The sequence below is a fragment of the Neomonachus schauinslandi genome, chromosome 5, assembly GCF_002201575.2.
Source record: "Neomonachus schauinslandi chromosome 5, ASM220157v2, whole genome shotgun sequence".
NCBI lineage: Eukaryota > Metazoa > Chordata > Mammalia > Carnivora > Phocidae > Neomonachus > Neomonachus schauinslandi.
Genome location: NC_058407.1, coordinates 46,844,982 through 46,867,862, shown reverse-complemented (window position 1 = coordinate 46,867,862; position 22,881 = coordinate 46,844,982). Strand labels below are relative to the sequence as shown.

At 37.7% G+C, this 22,881-nt stretch overlaps 1 protein-coding gene across 4 annotated transcripts in view; it reads left to right on the top strand.

Annotated features, from left to right (window-relative positions):
• Positions 1-1,705: 1,705 nt before the first annotated feature.
• The window catches only part of LOC110570552 (RAB3A interacting protein), a 45,276-nt gene continuing 24,100 nt past the window's right edge, over positions 1,706-22,881 (top strand). For 2 of the 4 annotated variants that reach the window (XM_021678594.1, XM_021678595.1), the window contains exons 1-3: positions 2,449-2,663; positions 16,170-16,445; positions 17,396-17,654. In XM_021678594.1, coding sequence (XP_021534269.1) covers positions 2,653-2,663; positions 16,170-16,445; positions 17,396-17,654 — 546 coding nt within the window. In that variant the 5' untranslated portion in view covers positions 2,449-2,652. Of the gene's footprint in view, positions 1,824-2,448; positions 2,664-16,169; positions 16,446-17,395; positions 17,655-18,961; positions 18,993-22,881 lie in introns of those variants that run through there. The other 2 variants (XM_021678596.2, XM_044914760.1) reach the window with 2 other exon arrangements.

Here is a 22,881-nt window from a genome sequence, read left to right as displayed (position 1 = left end):
ACTACATGTCAGGTCTTAGGCTTGTTCTCAAGAAGCTCATAGTTATTAGGAAAATAGACAAAACTACAATTATCATTTTATGTGATAAATGCTAGAAAGAGACAAGGTCCTATGGGAGCACAGTTAAGAGCACCTAACCCATACTGGGGTGGGATAGGGTTGGGGGGCAAGCTAACAGAGAAGGGTTCACAACAGAATTGATGCTTAGTCTGAATAGTGAAGGATAAGCAGGAATTAGATAAGGAAAAGGAGGAGGGTTAGGACTTAAGAAAAAGGAGTAGCATATGTAAACATGACATGTATGAGACAGTATGACAAGGCTGTAGAACCCCAGTAGTTTGCTGCATGCTGAGTTTATTTATTCCACCTAGTTACTCTTATGCCTGTCTCCCTCGCTATGTTCCAGTTCTTGGGGTGGAGACTGTGTGTAATGGTTTCTTTGTCCCTACATGGGGACAAAGATGGACCACAGTAAATGATGAATAACAGTATTCATTTAGGACATGACATGAATGACAGGGGGTAAGGGAGAATGTTAGGAGTCCATTAATGGAGGAAGTGTATTACCTAGTGACAGTGAATAGGAAATGGGATAGATTTAAGAATTATTTGGGAATTAGAATGGCTAAGACTTGCTATATTGGCGATGGGGTATAAAAGAGTAAATAATGACTTTCCAGATTTCTGTTTGGATTATAGGTAGACAATAACAGTAATAATGTTATTATTAGTAACAGCTGATATTCATTAGGAAGTCTGCATCATGTAGTACACTGTTTTACATGTATTAGACCATTTAATCTCTCAACGCCTCAGTGAGGTAGATAGGCTTTTTATTCCTACTTACCGATGAGAAAATCGGGACTATTAGAGATCAACTTGCCCAAAGTCACCCAGCTAGCGATAGCGATTTCAATCCCAGGAATTCTGATTCCTGTAGTCATACACATAATCTACTCTTCTTCACTGCCTCTAACAAATGTGATCAATATTTAGAATGATGATCCTATTCAATGTCTGTCACATAAATTGCATGTCTTTTACTAAACATAGAGACGCATATGGTGATCGCCTCTTTTTGATCCGATTTTGGGAGCTCGGTCCTGTATTTTTCACTTTTCCTACCTGGAGAACCTAAAGTGGGGTGGACGTCTGATAAAAAAAAAAGTTGACACAAAAGATGAGAGAAGGCGAGTACAGAAGGACTTTCTCGAATGCTCCAGCCGCTGCTCAAATGATGCAATCTGGCTCTATCAGGCTTCCTCTGCTCCCAGCCCCAGTCGCACACGCACGCACACGTTGTACGACATATATGGACGCCAAGTTTCAGGTTGGTTCTAGCAGTCCTCAACTCACATCGAAGGTTCATTTTCCAACTCCTGGACACTCCACCACGAAGTTAACTCGAAGCCGCCTGTCGAGCCCAGGGAAACACCGCCCAGCGAGTCGAGTGCTCGTTCCCAGGGCAACCGCCCACGGAGGCGCCTGGGGCACGCACCCCGGCACCTGCGAAGAGTCCCGCCTGGCGCCAGGGGGCGCGGGAGCGCGTCGGCTCCTCCCGCCCCACGCCAGCCCCGCCCCCGCCCCGCCCCCAGCCCCGCCTCCCCCCCCTCGGGCCAGGCCTCTCCCGGCTCCTGGCCCCGCTCCCGGCGCAGGCGCGGTCCCGCGCTCCCTCGGCGGCTCCCAGAGCAGCGCGCCCACCGTGCCTGAGTGTAGTGGCGTCGGCCGGCCGTCCTCTTCCTCTTCTCGCTGCTTCAGGGCGCGCTCCATACAGTCCTGAGAGCGCCCCTGGGCGCGGGCAGTGGCCGCGGTGATTTCGTCAGGTGAGTGCAGCTGCGGGAGGGAGAGGCCCCGGGCGCGGAGCACCGCCCCCCTCGGCGCTCGCGCGCCCGCCTCCCTCCCGCGAGCCGGTCTGGAGGGGCAACCGTGGCAGGTGCAGGTGCGGGCGCAGCGCGCGAGGACCCGGCCCAGCAGCCCCGGACCGGCAGGCGCGCTCCCTCGGCTCGGCACGCGGGCTTTAGGACCCCCGGCAGAGGCGGCGGCAGGGCTCGGCGCCTCGGAGTGTCTGGGGCCGCTGGGGCGTCGGGCGGCGGCGGCTCCTCCCCCGCCCCCCGGACGCGGGCGCGTTACTCATTAACTGCGCGGTCTCGAGCGCCCGCGGCTGTGAACCCAAATCCCGGTTACCTGTCGGCGGGGCGCGCGCGCGACTCAGAGCGGGGTGCCCGCGGCCGCGGAGGGGGGGCTGGTTCTAAGAGAGTTCCCGAACAAGTGTGGAGCCCGGCGCTGCGCGGGATCTGGAGTGGGGTGAAGCAGTAGGCTTGGACCTGGAGTCTTAGTAAAGGACAAGCGAGGCTCCGTGCTGAGGCGTAGAGGTCACCCTCGGCAGGTTTCGGCGAAACTTGGGGGGCCCGAGCAAGCTCCAGGAGTCGCGCCTTAGGTTACCGCGCATTTCGGCCCGACTTTTGTTTCGGGGAGTTAAGACGAGCTGCACGGACGTAATTGTAATTACACTGCCCTTCCACCGTTGACAACTCCCTCCGACCGCCCGGGGACCAGGCAGCTCTAATGGACTCTGGAAGTGATGATGTTAGGTGGAATCTGCAGCACGTGAAGAGTTGCCAGTTGTTACGGCATTAAGAAAACAAATCTGTAATGGCTAAAGGGTAAGGTCTTGAAAATTAAGAATGCTGAGTTAATACTGACCCCTAAGAAGCAATTTAGTTTCGTGGAAATACAGCATATTCCGAGGCTACCTGTTTCACACTCCTGTTTCCCCCTCCAACTCTTTCCTTTCAGTGTAGGGAAAAAAGCGGTGTAATCTTTTGCCATGGAATGATTACATAATTGGAGGAGACAGATAAGCGGATTAAAACAAAACTGTTCTTTTTAAATCGATTGAAAGACCCAGTTTCTGTTCATTATCCTCATTCTTATTTTGTTCATATGGTGTCTTTAAAAAACGGTGAATGACAAATCAAGGAGAAAAGAGACAGAATAGATTTGTAGGCTGATCATAGTAAATATTTGATACTGTTAAATATTCCACCAGTTTTATGGGGCCTTGTTCTGTTAACATTTGTTATTTATTTACTAGTCCTGTGCGTTTTGATGGAACTTTTCATGTTGGACAGACATTGAATCCCAGCTATGGTTTATGTGATCTAGTCCTAAAGCCCTTGTGGAATTCATAGAAGTTAGTTTAGCAGTTCTACAATTTTACAACAACAGTGTGTTTCTTATGGTGTGTGTATATATATAAACATATATATGTGTGTATGTATGTGTAACAGTAAAGTTATATACTAGTCCATACATTTATTAACCGAAGTGGACACATTAATATAACTCTTCCTTGTGTGTTTGGCAAACAATTCAACTGTAGTATTGAATACCTCTCACCTTTTGCTAGGATGGATATTTGCTGTTTGGCCACTTGTGGGTTTTCTAATTAGATACACTTTTACTTTTTGAATTAGTATAGTTATGCATATGCTTCCGTTAGTATATTTTTCTTCTGATTTTCTCTAAACCCTCAATTCCACACAACACATACACAGACATTCCACAAATAATTTTTACAATGGAGGGTTTCTTAGAAATCTGGGTCCCCATCAATTCTTAATATGGCAGAGCAAAAACTTGTAGGTGACAGTGGTTTTGCATGTATTATTGTAGTTAGTGCACCTTTTGTTTTCTTTCCTGAGCAGGACTGACTGAACCAATTAGTTACCTGGCGATGTGAAAAATTATTCATCGGTTTTAAAGTTTTAGCTCCATTACTTACTGTGCACGTGACCCTGAGTACATCTAACCTCTCAGAGCTTATTTTCTCCATTTGTAAGTGGATAGAGTATTAGGTCAAACGTAATGCCAGTTTTCGACTGTTTTTAACATGGTTCAAACTAATACGAACATCATAATGGTGGGATGAGAATTAAATGAGACACTCCATGTGAGATGTGAGGGGTGGGGGAAAGGAACAAATATTAGCTTGGCAGTGGGCCATACACTGTGTTGCTCTAGGTACTTTGATTCCTTTGGTCCTCAAGACATTCCTGGGATATAGGTGGTATTACATTTTACAGATCAGGAAGTTGAGGCTCAGAAGGTGAAATAACTTCCCTCTGGTTACTTAGTTGTCAGTGGTCATATAGATGATTAATGGCAGAGCCAAGCCAGGATTGAAAACTGAGTTGCTGCCCAAAATGGAACTCCTCACACGCTTGCTCCTTCCATTCTTTTCTACATCTTCTGTAGAAGAACTTTGTAATTAGAAGGAGACAGCAGATGAAAGGTGTTATTGCCATTTGTATTTCTGGCGAAAAAGTGTCCAGGTTTTCTGGTGATGGTGATACCACCACTGCTATTCCTACTTTTGAGTTTGTAGCTTACCACACGTCAGGTTCTGCTCTACGTGCTACACCAAGTCATTTACTTCGACAGTGTCTTAAGAGTTAGCTAATGCTTTATCCCATTTTATAGTTGAGATGATTGAGACACTGAAAGGTTATGTAGCTTGCTTTAAGATTGTACAGCTAATAAAGCGACAGACTAGATTAAAGAAGTCAGGCAGTTTGTCTTTAATGTCCATGCTCTTCACCACTACGCTCTCCTACTTCGTGTGTAGGTTGTAATGCTGAATTGTTTTTTATTAAGCTTTTATGAGATACTTAATATTAGTATAATAAGTAATTCTTTATGTGTCACCAGAGATTGAGCATCTACTCTGCAAGTCACGGTGGGGCGGGGGTGTTAAAGGAAAGTATTCATGGAGTCTGGAAGGCAGGCCTTATAATCATTCCTGTATCTTTGATAAGTTCTCAAAATTTAGAAGGCATGTGTCACATATATGTGTTGTTGTAATTTTAAGTGCATGCCAAATAAGGCAAAGCATTAGAATAGTTGGAGAGTGGGGAGGAAGGATGAGTCGTGGGTAGAGATACTGTGTGTTGAGGTAATGAGCGAAAACTTTCAGGATATTCTGAGGGAGTATACTTTTTCAAGTGTAAAGCTTTGTCTTAGAGTTTTGGTTAGGGTGTAGTTCATTAAAGTTGGTTGGTTACTAAATTAATTACTTAAACTCACTTGGATATTTAATTAAATTAATTATTTTTTTAAAGGTTTTATTTATTTATTTGACAGAGAGAGACACAGCGAGAGAGGGAACACAAGCAGGGGGAGAGGGAGAGGGAGAAGTGGGAGAGAGAGAAGAGGGCTCTCCGCGGAGCAGGGAGCTCGATGCGGGGCTGGATCCCAAGACCCTGGGATCATGACCTGAGCCGAAGGCAGACACTTAATGACTGAGCCACCCAGGTGCCCCAAAACACACTTGGATATTTTAAAAATAAAATATCTGAGCTTTTGAAAACTCCTTGGTAGCTAATTCCTCCTTTTCTCTGCTGTTCTCCCTAGCTTTGCCAGGTAGTAGTTCTGTTTTTTTTTTGTTTTTGTTTTTCTCTTTTATGCTTCCAGAGTACCGAGTACATGCCTCACCTAGGGTATTTATTAGTTTTGGTATTCATATTGCCTTGTAAATGCTGAGAGTGAGTTCTCCTCCTCTAGTGTACACGTGCTTTGAAGGCAGGGCGTAAGTCCATCATACCCCCCCATTTTATAGCTTTAGCACTGGGCCTGGAACCCATAGGTACTGGGCTGTGTTTGGTGATGGGTGTCAGTGGAAGAATGTTAGGATGTATTGAAATTGATCTACAGTAGTAATGGAACTGTATTGAGTTAGAAATGCGGGGACTAAGGGAAGGAAGAGAGGGATATACTTCCAGCAGCTAACATTAACTTGCTATCTCTGTTTTTTCCCTTCTGTTTTCCCTTTCAACTTACAACTAAATGAGGTAGTTTCATAAGTTTAAATTCTACCTAGTCATGGTTAGAAAAAAGTGAAAAAGTAATCTTGATTTATCTTAGAATACTGGCAACAGAAAATTAGATAGCTGTAGCCATTAGCTGAGATTACTTAGATCAGAGGAAAAGAATGGAAAATTTTGAAGTAGTTCAAGTTTGTGGGGGATTTGTTTCTTGTAGTTAAGAACAGGGTTGTAAACATAAACATAACGGAAGTTGATAGAATTCTACAGAAATGAATTGACAATCTGATATGAAGAAACTGCAAGAATGTGAGAGTACCTTAGAAGCTTAAAAGAGCATACAGATGATAGCTTAGAGCAAATTAAATAAGTGAATTGTAATTTGATGTGTCTAGATAATAGTATTGAGTATTTGTTGGGAGCACCTAGGTTGACAGATCAGGGTAAAATATAAAAAAACAACCAAAGTAAGTTCAAAAAACAGTAAGTAAAAGTGCATTAATTTGCTGTTGGGAAGAGAATTGTATTTGAACTCTGTACCTCAGAAAAAAATCTTGTTTTCCCTTTTCTTTCCTTTTATGTCAGATAACTAAGGATCCCTTCTGATTATAAGACAGACCCCTTAGGTTTTCACTACTGTGTATTCCGTCTTAGATTTTTACAGATAGCTCACGTTTGTATTGTGCTTTGCAGTCTATGCAGCATTTTTACACTGATAGGTAAGTCATTTGATTTTGTCAGATATAGGCAGGGGAGGTAATACCACCCATTAGAGATGCTGAAACTGAGACCCAGAGAACTTAAGTGACTTGTGCAAGTTTACACAGCTGGTTAATGACAAAACCTGAGCTAGAAAGATTTTCTGAAACTACTTTGATAAAATGCTCCAGATTCCCCAAACTTTTTAAAAAGTCAGTTTCTCTAGTCTTGATATTCTCTCAAGGTACTTACTGTTTTATCTTTATTTTTGAAACAAAGGTAGCCTGGAATCACTCTCTCTACTTTTTCTGCTTTGCTATTCATTCTCTCTCTAAAGACTCTTACTGTTTATTTATCCAATCAGTATACACCTCAGTGTCTACTGAATGTTGACATATATTCTTGCATATGCAAAATAAGGTGGCTTCCATTATTAAGAAAAAGAAACTTGGAAAACATTTTTTATGTTTCTGTTCTAAGGATTTGTAGTTAAATACAATATTAGTAAGCCAATTGCTAAGTTATGAGCATTTTCTGAAAATCCTTAATTTAAAGAATTTGCAATAAGTAGCATTTCTAAAATATGTCAGGTTGTGCATTTGCGTCCTGTAAAATTAGTAAATGGAACTTAATTTGTGGTCTGTTTTAATAAGAGTGGGAAGATTGTGTAGCTTGATTGACCATCTTACTAATTTTTCCCTTTGGTTATTAATTAAATTTATACTTACCAACATAGAATGCTTCTTAAAATATAAATGTGATTTTTTTTTTGTTAATAACAAAATGTTTAGGAAGCCAACTTTAAAATTACAGTGAATGTTAATGAGAAAATGATTTATATATATATATATATATATATATATAGCATACATACTTTTTTGTCCCCCCCCCTTATTTATATAGTATTTGAATAAACTTGAAAGCTGTCAAATTTGGAGAATTTCAAATAAAATAAGTAGATACAAAAACGTAGTGAACCTCAAAGTTCCTGTCATTTAGCCCAGGACTCAGCAAGAAGTGTCAGTCCTGCCACATCTACTTTGCCCCTTCTTGTATTATTTTGAGCAAATTCCAAGCATTGTATACTTTCGTCTGTAAATATCTCAGTATGTTTTTTTAAACAATGAAAGGCAGTTAGCTACAATACTGTTACACACTTTAAAAAATTAACAGTAATTTCTTAGTATGAAATATCCACACTTTTCACATAAGAGTAAGACCACAATAATAAAATCAAGCTTCTATTTTTACTTATATGCTCCCCCCACCCAAGTTCTATAAGAGGCTGAATAAGTATTTTAAATCCCACATAGCAGCTAAATAGAGGAGGAAATGATGATAGCAAAGAGAATATAGGAAAAAAGAAAATATAGGAAAAAAGCATTCACAAAGCAATAGTGAATGCTTATTTCAGTAGCCGTGAGTTAGAGAAACTTTAGTTTTGCCTTTCTGGAAGTAAGACAGGGTTCAGAGATTAAACAGTACTCTGTTTTTTTTGTTTTTTTTTTTAAGATTTTATTTATTTATTTAAGACAGAGAGAATGAGAGACAGAGATCATGAGAGGGGGGAGGGTCAGAGGGAGAAGCAGACTCCCCGCTGAGCAGGGAGTCCGATGCGGGACTCGATCCCGGGACTCCAAGATCATGACCTGAGCCGAAGGCAGTCGCTTAACCAACTGAGCCACCCAGGCGCCCTAAACAGTACTCTGTTTAAAATGTACACTCACTCATGGTTCATTGAGTGAGACCTGCCCTAGGGAGCCTCTGTCTTGACCTACCCATTGTCTGTATCCTGCCTCTTCTCCCCGGTCAGTTTTCCCTTTGAAGTGATTCTTTTTTTTTTTTTTTTAAGATTTTTTTATTTATTCATTTGAGACACAGAGATACAGAGACCGAGAGAGAGCATGAACAGGGAGAGAGGCAGAGGGAGAGGGAGAAGCAGGCTCCCCGCTGAGCAAGGAGCCCGATGTGGGGCTCGATCCCAGGACCCTGGGATCATGACCTGAGCCGAAGGCAGACACTTAACCGACTGAGCCACCCAGGCGCCCTGAAGTGATTCTTGGATGTAGTGGAGTCAGGTGGCAGAATCAGACACACCAGGGTTTGAATCCTGGCTGTTATTTATTGACCATTTGACCTTGACAAAATTATTCTCTCCGAGCCTATTTCTTTTTCTACAGAAAATTTTTTTTTACAAAAAAATCCCAGTTCAAAGGGATGCTCTGAGGAATAACTAGAATAATGTATACTATGTATATGTGTGTATGTGTAAATACAGATGGCACTATTCGAATGTTTTTCATGTGTGTGTATATATATATGTGCGCCTCCGTCCCTTCCAATCTTAAAGTATGACCTTGACAATGAGCACTGGGTGTTATTCGCAGATAATGAATCATGGAACACTATATCAAAAACTAATTACTGTATGGTGACTAACAACATAATAAACAAACAAACAAAAAAAGACCAGACCTTTATAACATCTGGGCTAGCCTGTTGTAATATTACCTCTTAACCAATTGCCTCTAGTCTCTTCTCTCTAAAGTCCTTATTGCCTTGGGAGTCATTTTTTTCTAATGACTACACCACAATGTATCTGCACTTGCTAAAATGTAGATCTGACCGTCTCTTCAGGATAAACTACAGGCAGCATTTTCCATGTTAAATGAAGCAAGCTTTTAATGATCTGTCATATATTTGCTTCTCCAGCCTGATTTTCTGTCACTCTCTCCTTTGTTAGTTTCATTAGTGCCAAACCGTTATTCCCTGACTGTCCTGTTTTATTGCCCTTCTTATCTATCTATTGGATTCCTACTCAGCATTTAAAATCTAACTTATATTTTCCTTCTCCTTGAAACATTTCCTTCCCCCGCCTCTCCTCCCCAAGCCCTCAGGATAATCCTTTAGTGGCTCACAACAGCTGTGCGCCATCTCTTTAGTCCATTTTCATAGCGCCATTCTTAGAACTTGGTGCCAGGATTTGCTCTGAGGAGCTGAAGCTGGCGATCATTCTTCCATTCTAAATAGAATAAACACAATTGATAAAAAAATTTTATTAAATGCCTAATATTATATATGGGTAAAATGTATATAGTGAATATGTTTTAAATGTTAATGGTTTTTAAGGAGGTGAGTTAATTGTTGGAATTTGTAACACTTTAGTTCATTATACACTATTGAAATAGCAATCTAATTTTTAATGACAAGCTGTTTCTTCCAAAATTCGTGCTAAATTAAGAAGTCATTTGGGAATTAATAAAAGCATCTGGACCTTCCTCCCTGCCTTCCATCCTCCAGCAGTCTGTCAATAAATTGAAAGAGAAAAATAATACATATGCAAACATCTATGCCTGTTATATACGATGTATATGTATATATACACACACACACATATATAGTATAATATATAGGTGCTTGCTTTGTTGAGGAAGAACATTTAGAACAATACACTTATAATTTTAACAGTATTTTTATTTTTTTAATTTTAATTTTAATTTTTTAAAAGATTTTATTTATTTATTTGACAGAGAGAGACACAGTGAGAGAGGGAACACAAGCAGGGGGAGTGGGAGAGGGAGAAGCAGGCTCCCTGCAGAGCAGGGAGCCCGATGCAGGACTCGATCCCAGGACCCTGGGATCATGACCTGAGCTGAAGGCAGTCGCTTAACCAACTGAGCCACCCAGGCGCCCCTAATTTTTTTTTGGTATTTTTAAACCAAACCAAACAACCATTGTTTTTTTTTTTCCTTGATGATGATGATGTTTGTGCTAAGATAGTGTGACAGAATATTTGGCAAGTATTAAGCAGAAGATACCTTAGAGATCATTATAATTAGTAATAACTAATTTTAATTGGTCATTGGCAGCTATGGTACTAAGCCCTTGATGAGTGTTGTCTAAGTTAATTCTCAGACAACCTTGTGAGATTGGTACAGTTATTAACCCCATTTTTCAGGTGAGAAATTTAGACTTAGAGCTCTGAGGTCACGTTGTTAGTAACTGGTTGAGCTAGGACTTGAGTCCAGTTCCAGAGTACAGGGTTTTTGGTGAGGTAGCAAATACTAGTTAATTCTCCCCATTGGGAAGTCAGACCCTGGTCTTCTTTCTAACAGACAGAGATACACTTACCACCTTACAATCAGGATCTTTGGGTCCAATTCTGTCACTAACTAGATGAAGGTATTTGGGCTCAGAGAAGTTTAATGACCTGTCCCAAGTTTGCAGGTATAAGTTAGAAGTTGGTCAAAACTAAAACCTTAGCTTTTTTCTTCAGGTACTGGTGTTTCTGTTCTGCTGTGATGCACATAACCTCCCTAGTTGGAAATGATTTACTTTCCAAAGCGTGTGTTTGGAGGAATTGTAGTAAATATAGAATTAAAATTATTTAATTTTCAGATACTAAGTTGATATGGAAAAAGATTAAGATTACACTTTAAAGTATGTTTTTTTTTTTCCTAGAAGTAAATCGTTTGTTTTTCACTTGTTAAGTAAGTCAAATAAGGGGAATGTGCTTTTTGTGGGAAAATGGATTTTATTTGTTCTTTTGGACTACTAATTTTGGACTACTAATATAAGTTGAGTTTCTTGATTTCATTTAAGTTATATACGCATATCCATTTTATCCAAGTGCTTAAGTTTTTAATTGAAAATACTGTATCAGCAATTCATCTTAATTTCTTGAGTTATCCTAAGGATGCCTTTTATTTTCAGTTAGAAAATTCATTTTAATTAGAAAAAAGAATTTTATGACATGTTTTTAGGATTTCTCTAGGCATTCATTAAATGAGTTAATACATGTGAAATTCTTAGCAACAGTATCTGACACATAGTTAACTTTCAGTAAATATTGACTGCTGTTTTTGCTATGATAATAGTGACTTCTAGAAAGAAGAAAAAACATGAAATACGTATGGGTGATCAGAAGCAAATTGTCTTGGTCAGCTTTTCCTTATGATTCAATGTCAGCTTTATGGCTTAGAATTCAGTAATAATAAAGCCAGATAGGCTGTAATTCACCCATAAGAATATAATATGGTCAACTTTTTCATGCATTGGTAGTGATCCTTAACAGGTTTAGTTTATGAATTGGGATAATCTCCAAAAGAAAATAGTTTTTTTTGAATTACTCATTACTTGACTGCTTAAAAATAGCAGCTTATTTTACTCATATAAAAACTTTGAATATGAAATAAATCTTAAAGCTTCCATATATTTTAAAGAGCAAAAGATTTTCAGACGAGTATGATTGGTGGCTCATTACCAGCTAAGTTACATTTTATGGAAATTGCATATGCTTGAAAAAGGGACTGAATTTAATCTTAAAATAATCTTTTCAGAAGTGACTTGAATTTAAACAAAGGTTAAATGTATCCTCCAGAATGAGAACATTGTAGGGAGAGGCACTGCCCAGAGGTGCTGTCCTAAGCGTTATGGGCGTATTTCTTTTCTTTCTCATCATGAAAGGTAAACCTAGGCATAGGGGACGCTTGGGTGGCTCAGTTGGTTAAGCACCTGACTCTTGATTTCAGCTTGGGTCATCATCTCAGGGTTGTGAGATTGAGCCCCGCATCACGCTGGTTGTGGAGCCTGCTTGGGATTCTCTCACTCCCTCCTCTCCTCATGACCCCCGCTTGAGCGTGCTCTCTCTCTCAAAACAAAACAACCCAGGCACAGATTTCCAGATGAGAGAACCTAGGCACAGATTGGCCCAATAATTTGACAGAAGCAGGCTTCAAACCCACCTCTGAGACTTGCATTTTATATTCATTACTTTTGCTTCAGTTTATAGCATATTTGTATTCTCCGTAAATGCTTTGCTTTCATACCTTAGACGTGCCCAAAAAGCCCTCGGGAGGGCTTTCTTTCTCATTAGTTCCTACTTGTACCTGATTCTTTAATTTTACCAGGTTTCAAAATAATGAATTGACTCCCTAGCACCTATCAAAGGGGACCAGTGAGATTTTGTTTTTATTTTTAGTATCATCATGAATTCAACAATTTAAAAATATTTTTGTTTCAGTTCCTTACAGATACTATCTTTTTGATGTTCAGATTGTCCTGTCTTTGGTTAGTGGGAATCCTTTTGATACCACTCCAGTAGTCTTTGATAGCTTTCTTGCTTCCTGGTATAACAGGATGTTCCAGGGTCTTTTTGTACGTTACTGCCCTTGGCCTGGAAATCAGCCATTTTCTCTGAGGAGCCCTTGTTCTTTTTTTGTAGCAAATGGTATTGCGTTGGGCACAAGGGGTACTTACTCATTGCTCCTGAGTTGGTTACCGTTGTTATTACCACCCCAGTGGATAAATTTAGGAATTATTTGTTTTAATAGAAATTTTTTTTCTGATGGATTCATATTTAGAACTTCAGAGTTTTTACTTCTTTGATTTTATATTTGTATCTCTTCTTGTATGCTAAAACCTTAATTCTGAATGACATTAACATAATAACTTATTTCATTAATATTATAGTTTTATAACAGCAATATTAATATGATTACTGAAAATAGCTAACTTTCTTCACATCCTTTTGTCTTTAGAATATATTCGGTAAGTGTGTATAATTTTATGTTTTAAATCCACTTGCAATAGCTCTTTCCTATGTTGTTAAGCTACTGTCTCAATACACAGCTAAGTTTATTTGTTTTATTTTTAGGCATTCTTTTTTAAAATTTAGTATTGTTTTATCACTTACATGGTTCCAAGCTCAAATTCAAATCTACAAGGCAAGGTCCATTTGGAAAAGTCTAGCTTTATGCCTATCTCCTCTTCCTGTTCTCTCCCTCTTCCTATAGGTTCTCTGTTTCTATTAGTTTTTGGTTTACCTTTCCACTTCTAAAATGTAAGTCTGTATGCATAGTAATACATTTACATGTCATATATACACATACAATTACAATTATATATGTACATAGAAATAAATTTGTATTTTTTTCTTTCTTAGGTAAAAGCTTCCTGTGCATAGTTATTTATCTTGTTTTTTAATTTGTCAGTATATCCTCAAGGTCCCTTCATAGCAGTATGTAGATACGATTCATTTCTTTTTACAGTTGTATAGTGCTTCCTTATGAAGATGTATATTAGCTCATTGAGTCTTTTGTTATAACAAGACTGTAGTCAGTCTTTTGCTAATGTTGCTAGCATTATGCATGTATCTGTTCTTTATTTTAGTTTATCTTTGAGATAAAGCCCTGAAAGTGGGCATGTTGGTCTAATGAATATGTCATTTTGCCAGATATTGTCAAATTTTTCTCCATAGGATTTGTACCATTTTGCATTTCCAGAAATGCAAATGCTTTTACATTCTAGGATTCAGTAAACTTGTAAGGTGTAAAGATGTGAATTAAAAGAAAGGAAGTATCACATAGTTACTGATAAAATGTCAGAGTTTAATGAAAGCCTATTTTCTACTTGAAAGTGAATTGATCAGTAAATTATATTCAAGTGAAAATGAAATTTTCAGGGTTGGATGTTTGGCGTGTTTGTGTGTATTGTGAATAAGGATTGAAAAATATTCTTTTGGATGAAAAATAATAAATTGAGCATTAAACACTTTAAGTTCATTGTTAATATGCTCTTCCATTTGGCAGGTGAATATTTTGGGTGAAAAAACGAGAATTAGTTTCATTTTGAGGACTCAGACTGTTTGCTACAACAAAGAAAACATTGATTGGATTTGAAATTTGGCAGTTGCAGATTTAATAGTTATAGTTTTCATTGTCCATATATATCCTTGAAAGGTTTGTGACATGATGTAATTGTACTTTTGAAAGAGTATAAATATTGGGTCACTTCTCTTTTTTCCCAGCTTTACTGCAGGCTTTTTGTTGTCTACTTGTCTTATTTTATTTTTTTTTAAAGAAATAATTTGTCAGAGAGAGGGAAAGAAGGAGAGAGTGTGCACGTGCACAAGCAGGTAGAGGGAGAAGCAGGCTCCCCGCTGAGCAAGGAGCCCGATGTGGGACTAGATCCCAGAACCCTGGGATCATGACCTGAGCTGAAGGCAGATGCTTAACCGATTGAGCCACCTAGGAGTCCCTCTACTTGTCTTATTTTAAACACTTTTTATTAAGGATATGAAAGAGTAGAATTTTTCAGTTTAATGAATGAAATTTTTTGTATTATGAAGAAATTAGGTGCTGCATTGGTGCTTGTGTTTGGGAATTTAGGAAGTTCTGCTATCACTTGTGATTAGCACATTTTTATTGTAGGAAGGAAAAAATTGGGAAGAGAGTTTGGGTTCCGATCATAGAAGACTTGATTTTCAAGCTGTTAAATTTGGACTTTATTTTGTAGACACTGGAAAATCAATAAAGGATTTATAAGATTTACATTCTTCAAGTGAAAAATTTGAGTGGTACACTTTTTAGTTTTAATGTGATGTAATTGAGTAGTTATGAAATACTTTTTCCTTATGGAGAAACTGAAGTGTACATGTTATTGCTAATGGCTGACTATGGTAACAAATGTTTATTGAGGCCATACTGTGTGCCAAGTACACAGCACACTACTAAGTACTTTATTTGGATTGTCCCTTTGAATCCTTACAGCTCTCTGGAGAATGGAGAGAGTGTTGTCATTCCCATTCTTATCCCATCAGAGGAGAAATTTAAGGCTTAGAGAAAGACAACACATTATCCTAGATTGGATCCTGGACCTATAAATAAGACCATTATTGAGGCAGTCCATGAAATCTGACTGGAGTCTGTTGATTGGATGGTCATATCAATCAGTGTTAGCTTCCTGATTTTGATGGTTTTGTGGTTAGACAGGAAAATGTCCTTGTGTACTTAAGATATATATATTGAGATATTAAGCGGTAATGGGCATCATGTCTGAAAAACCTATTCTCAAATGGTCCAGAATGTTAACAGTTTCATAATCTGGGTGAAAGGTATATAAAAACTCTGCAGCTCTTACCTAAATTTGAAATTATCAGTTGATCCTTGATCAACATGAGTTTGAACTATACGGCTCCACTTATGTGTGGATTTTTTTGGGTAAATACAATACAGCACCGTAAATGTATTTTCCATATGATTTGCTTAATATTTTCTCTAGCTTTATTGTAAGAATACAATATATAATACGTATAAATACAAAATACGTATTAGTTGACTGTTTATGTTATTGGTAAGGTTTATGGTCAACAGGAGGGTAACAGTAGTTAAGATTTTGGGGAGTCAAAAGTTATATGCAGATTTTCGACTGTGTGGGGATTTGGTGCCCCAACCGCTGTGTTGTTCCAGTGTCAACTGTATAGTGCAATGCATATATCTCATTCCAAGCATGTGTGTATATGTACATATCTTTACTGCCTCTCTTACTTACTCTAACCAATGTCATATGATAGAAAAGTTAGAAATTTCAAGCAAATTTTTATTTCTTCCTCATTGTACTTATTAATTTACTCAGTTTAACAGCATTAGCTATAACTTTCAAGTTTATTTCAAGTCAGATTGTTTGCCTTTTGTAATATTTATACTCTGAGGTCACTTAATAAATGTTAAATGATAATAGTATTTTTTCTTTGCTCTTTTAAGTTTATACTTTATAATGGACTGTTAGATACGTTTTGTAAGTTATTTGTCTTAATTTAATTTTAAATGTCACTATCAAAATAACAGCCTGCTTTTTGTTTTAACATAGGTTATCTTATGATGAGGCTTTTGCTATGGCTAATGACCCCTTGGAAGGCTTCCATGAAGTAAACCTTGCTTCACCTACTTCTCCAGACCTTCTTGGTGTGTGTGAATCAGGAACTCAAGAGCAGACTACCTCACCAAGTGTCATCTATCGGCCACATCCTTCAGCTCTGTGCTCTGCTCCTATTCAGGCTAATGCCTTAGATGTTTCCGACCTTCCCACACAACCTGTCTATTCATCCCCCAGACGTTTAAATTGTGCAGAAATATCTAGTATCAGGTAGGAGATCATCAAGATCCTTATTTTGGAGTATCATGTTAAACAAAGGGACAGTTTGCTTGGTTGCCTAAAGTTTTAATATTTTAGAAATTTTGAATAAGCTCGTCCATGAAGAGGAGCAATACCTGTTAATGTTCAAGAGCAGGGGTCAGCAAACTTTTTATGTAAAGGGCCAGGTGGTAAATATTTTGGGCTTTGTCGGCCATATAGTCTCTGTTGCAGCTCTTCAGCTCTGCTGTTAAAGTGTGAAAGCAGCCACAGACAGTACGTAAATGAATAAACTCCAATGAAACTTTACATATGGACACTGAATTTTGAGTTTCATATAATTTTCCTATGCCACAAAATATTATTATTTCAATTTTTTTTAACCATTTGAGAATGTAAAAATAAATCTTGGCTTACGAGCCTTGCAAAACAGGTAGCAGTCTGGATTTAGCCTGCATTTAGTTTGCTGACCCCTGTTCTAGAGTAGCACTATTTTTTTTTTTTTTAAGATTTTATTTATTTATTTGACACAGAGAGAAAGAGAGAGATCACAAGCTGGGGGGCGGGGTGGGCAGAGGGAGAGGGAGAAGCAGGCTCCTGGCCGAGCAGGGAGCTCGATGCGGGGCTTGATCCCGAGTCCCTGAGATCATGACCTGAGCCGAAGAGAGACACTTAATCGACTGAGCCACCCAGGCGCCCCTAGAGTAGCACTATTAAATAGTACTTTCTGTGAGATGAAAATGCGATAAGCATTGGCTGCGTGTGGCTGCTAGACTTGAAATATGTTAGCTTTAGCTTTGACTGATTTTAATTTTTAATTAATAATTTATAAGTTAATTTTTAAATTAATGCTATTAATTAAAGATAGTGGCTATCGCATTGGATAATGCAGTTCTAGACCTTTGTGTTTATGCCAGTTCTGTGTGAGCATATGCTGATGTTTTCTGAACTCATCTTTACAGCATCCATGTTACAGATCCAGCGCCTTGTTCTACCTCTGGAGTCACAGCTGGATTAACTAAATTAACTACCAGAAAGGACAACTGTAATGCAGAGAGGGAGTTTTTACAGGGTGCTACTATAACAGAAGCTTATGATGGCAGTGATGATATTTTTGGGTTGAGTACTGATAGTCTGTCCCGTTTACGAAGCCCATCTGTTTTGGAAGTCAGAGAAAAGGGCTATGAAAGATTGAAAGAAGAACTTGCAAAAGCTCAGAGGGTAAGCAAAAAAGATGCTTTATTCTTCATTGTTTTGTATTTGAAATTAACATGTATTCATGATGTGGGGCAACCCAAATGAAGTCATTGCAGTTCTACATTTATCTTCCCATGTGTACAACCTCAGTTCCTGTTGGGCAGCATCTAGGCATCTGTGAAATTGGTGGTTTAGTAAAGAAGCTCATCTAAGAGTACTCACTGGAAAAATGAGAATCTGAAACTCTTTTTGTGTTACCTACATTGCCTGCTCCCTGTCTTATCATTAATGCAAATTTGGTGGGTTATGTTCCATGTGTGGGTTTTCCTCTTCTTGTGCTTGACTTTATGGTCCTTCACTTGAAGTCAGTTAGTCCAGGTCATTTTGTTTTGAGGAATTGTTTAGTAATAATTACCTTTGCCATTCAGCTGGGCTTGAATATTTTCTGTATCTTATCTTGGAGAATTTTCTTTTCTTCGTAGTTTGTTGTATTTCCCATTTGGTCATCTTTAAAGTTCCTGCTGTCTATTCCCAAATTTGTGGCTATGTCTTATTCTTTTTATGTGACTGTAATTAAATTTCAGAGGGAAATTTACAGCACCAAATATTTATAATTAGAAAAAGGGGAAAGTCTTAAATCAGCATTCTAAACTCTCACTTTAAGAACCTAGGAAAAAATAGCAAAATCAGAGCAAGCAGAAGGAAGGAAGGAATAAAGAGCAGAAATCAATGAAATTGACAATCGAAGAACTAGAGAAAATGAAAGTGCTGATTCTTTAAAAAAAAAAATCAACGAAACTGACAAACATCTAACAAGACTGACAAAAAAAGACAAATTATCAGTAGCAGGAATGAAGCAGGATATCACTGCAGATGCTGCAGATGTCAAAATTACAATAAAGGAATAATATGAACAACTCTATATAAATTTAACAACTTGGGTCAAATGGACCAATTCACGTTTAGAAACTTGAGAAGATAGGACATTTTATATGTGTGATTTTTAGCATGTTATGACATTTCACAAACATATATTCCCACCGTCTTTGCTACCAGACTTGTCTCTTAAGAGTGTAACATTGATTTTTGTATCCTTGGTGCTTAGCATAATACAATACGATGGCTGGCATATATGTCTTCTTATTAATGCTTCAGCGAATGGCTGATAACTAAATAGCCATGCAGATATGTTAAAACATTTTGATTAAATATATTTTATCATAAAGAAAAATTAATAGCCATTTTATCTTTTTCTAGAGGGAAGGGGTGTGCTGAGATGTGATTGTATTTGGCTTCTGTCATCTGGATCACACTCTGTTGTTTTAATATACAGTATTAAGTGAAATCAGAGTTTATATAGAGGTAAACTATTGAGCATATATATATCCATCATTGAGAATACTTTGGTGGTTCTTTATTGATCAGAACAGATTGCTAGTTTCTTAGCTCAAGTTGGGAGTTTCTTTTGAAATCTTTAATTTGCTGTATTAAGAGTTCCTGTTGAGGTAATTGAAATAATAATGACATGTGAACACATACATATGGTGAATTATGAAGAGTACACGATAGTATTAATACTTAGAGCTCAAGGCTTGAAAATGCCTCTTGAATATGAAAATACTTCTTGAATTATAGCAACTTGGTGAATCAAAATTATGTCTACAGCCATTCTCTTTATTCTGATTATTCTTTTTCTTTTTTTAAAGATTTTATTTATTTATTTGAGACAGACAGAATGAGAGACAGCATGAGAGGGAGGAGGGTCAGAGGGAGAAGCAGACTCCCTGCCGAGCAGGGAGCTCAATGTGGGACTCGATCCCGGGACTGCAGGATCATGACCTGAGCCGAAGGCAGTTGCTTAACCAACTGAGCCACCCAGGCGCCCCTGATTATTCTTTTAAGAGAGGCCAGATAGTTACCATTTTTCTATTCTTTAACCTATTTTTGTCTTCCTATATAAAGTGAGTTTCTTGCAGGTGATACATGATTAGGTTTTGCTTTTTTATCTGTTCCAGTAATCTCTACTTTTTAATTGGTATATTTAGACCATTTACATTTAATGTGATATTGATATGGTTTGGTTTAAATCTGCCATTGTACTGTTTTGTTTTCTGTTTGTTCCATCTATTCCTTTTTCTTCTTTTTCCTTCTTTTATGCCTTCTTTTGGATTAATTCCACTTTTTTTTTTTTATGATTTTATCTTTCCTTTAGCTTATTAGCTATATATCTTTGTTGTGCTAATTCAGTGGTTAGGGTTTATAGTATGCATATTTAACTTATTCCTCTCTACCTTCTGATGATGTAATACTACCTCACATATAATGTGAGAACCTTACAAAAGTGTACTGTCTGTAGCCTTTGTGCTACAGTTGTCATATATTTCACTTGTTCATATGTTTAAACTCTACAGTGCAGTTACTATTTTTGCATTGAACGATTATCTTTTAAAGAGATTTAGATGATAAAAGAATCTTTATATTTACCCATGTAGCTGCCATTTCCATCGCTCTTCATTTCTCCATGTGAATCCTGATTTCCATCTTATAATTATTTTTCTTCTACCAGGAGGACATCTTTTAACATTCTTGTTGTGTATGTTTGCTGGTGATAAATTATTTTTAGTTGTTATGTATCTGAAAAGGTATCTTTTCCCCACCTTTGTTTTTGAAAGATATTTTCACTTGGTAAAGAATTTTAGGTTGATAGTTTTTCCTTTTAGTACTTTAAGGATGTTGCTCCAGTGTCTTCTAGCTTGCATTGTTTTTCACAAGAAGTGAGGTGTTTTCTTTTGTCCTCTGCCTGTGATGTGAGATTCCTCTTTAGCACTGGCTGTAAGCATTTTGATTATGGTGTACCTTGGTGTAGTTTTCTTCATGTTTCTTGTACTTAGGGTCTGTTGAGCTTCTCAAATCTGTAGTTTGTTAATTTTCATTGAATTTGGGAAGTTTGGACCATTATTTCTTAGTATATGTGCTGCCGAAGTGAGCACTTGGACCATTATTTCTTAAAAAACTTTTACATACCACCCCCATCTCTGCTCTCCTTCCAGACTCCTATTACACATTCAAGACACTTCTTCAAGTTGTCTCATAGCTCACTGGTGCTCTGTTCATTTATGGTTTAATTTTTTTTTTTTTCTCCTTGTGTTTCATTGTGGATAATTTCTGTTGCTGTCTCTTTCTTCAGTGTCACTCCTCCTTTCTTCTGCAGATTTAATCTGTAAATCCTATACAGTGTATTTTTTATGTCAGACATTGTGGTTTTCATCTCTGAAAGTTTGATTTGGGTCTTTTTAATATTTTTTTGCTCTTTTTAATAAGTTCAGTCTTTCCTCTAGCTTCTCAAACATATGAAATTCAGTTTAATAACTGTTTTAATCCTTATGTAATAATGCTTTCATCTCTTTGGGTGATAAGCTGGGCCAAATCGTAGGGCTCACCTAATTTGTTTCTCATATTTGGAGGATCACTGTGCTGCTGAGTGCCTAGTGTCTTAAAAATTGTTTTATGTATTTTTTCCAGTTTTTTACTTGTATCAGATGGGGTTGTAAATATGATCCCTGTTACTCTATCTTGATTGGTAATCAAAGTTTTATTTCTGTTTGTATTGTTTATTCTGCACCATCCCAGTAACCCTAACACAGAGTTTACATACATTTACACACGTGCTCCAATAATTTTGAGCTTCATGAGGATAAAGATTGCAAGTGTTTTTTGCTCATGATTATATTTTGAACACATAATGGGTTCTTAATACATTTTGTTGATTAAATGAATATATACATGTGTGTATAGTTACATTATTGTAGAATAAACACACATATTAGTTAGGGACATGCTAGCTGCTTGTAAGCAACCCCTAAATTTTAGTGACTTAACCTAAAAGAAGTTAATTTTTATTTATTGAGCATTCTGCAGCAGATGCACATAGTTGATACATAGTTCTTTATGAAATAATTCAGGGATCTGTGTTTCTTCTGTCATGGATCTTCGTAATCTTTTCAAATTTTATTATCTGTATCTAACCAATGAGACGAAGGGAAAGGAAAGCTTGGAAAAGGCACACCTTTTTCTAAAAAGCCTTGGCTTAGAAGTGACACATACATTTGCTCACATTCCATTGGTGCAAACCAGTTTTCTGCTGATACATGTGTGGTGGGCTGGGAAATGTAGTCCCTGGCTGGCCAATCACTCCCCGGCAAAAAATCCATACTGTTTATAGGGGGAATACCCATGTGATCATTGATTCTGAGGTGCAGGGATTCCAGAGATGATGTAGTTCTTCACTTATTTGGCCTTCCACAGGTCATTGCTGAAGACCAGTTTTGATGGACTTCTGAGGTAGAAGTTGGGCCTTAGTTTACCTTTATTAAAATGGTGCTTCCTGGACTTTACCCCAGATTCTGCTGAAATAAAATTACTGTGTTGAGGCTTGAGGATATGCATTTTTAATAAACTCCCTTGTTGATTATTTTATTTGCTAAGTGTGATATCCACTGGTATAATGTGTTACTTCCAATTTTTAATTATTTTTCCTTAAAAAAGAATGAAATAACTTGGAAAATAAAATTCAGTGGAATAGCTTGCAGCCAGATAAAGTCACTCAGAAACACATAGCTGTGTCAAATTCATATTCAGCATGGTCCTACCAATTGTGTAGCCATGGATGTTCATAAACATGTACAATGTTCTTTTATAAACAGATATAGTTCTTTGTCATAGTACTGACAACATTGTACAAGGCCCTGTAGGGGGCAAAAATAAATTAGATTTGACCCTGTCTTTAGGTGTTTACTAGTTGGGGAGAAAAGACATGTATACATGGTCATGTTTCACTGATTTGAATTGTACATTTTTTCCCCATGTTAACCATCATGACACTCATGATTGCCTACTTGTGTGTGAACTTGGGTCATAGTTGTTCATGTTGTGATTTATACAATTGAATTATGTCAGTTGGGTTATGTATTTGTTGGTCTTAATTACTGGCTTAAATATCTTCAAAATGACCTCACTATGATAGGACGTTGAAACAGAAAGGTATTAACACAAAAATCAGCTTAAAAGAGTTCTTACTGTAAGTATAAAATGAAAATTCTAAGTGAAAAAAAAATCGTATCGTAGTTTCATTGACAGCATTTTTTCTTTCTTGATATAAAAATGTTTATCTTAAAAACCGTAGACTTAAGTTTGATGGAATATACTTGATCAGAGTCCTGATATTCTGTCTTGAATATCTCTCAAATTTCTT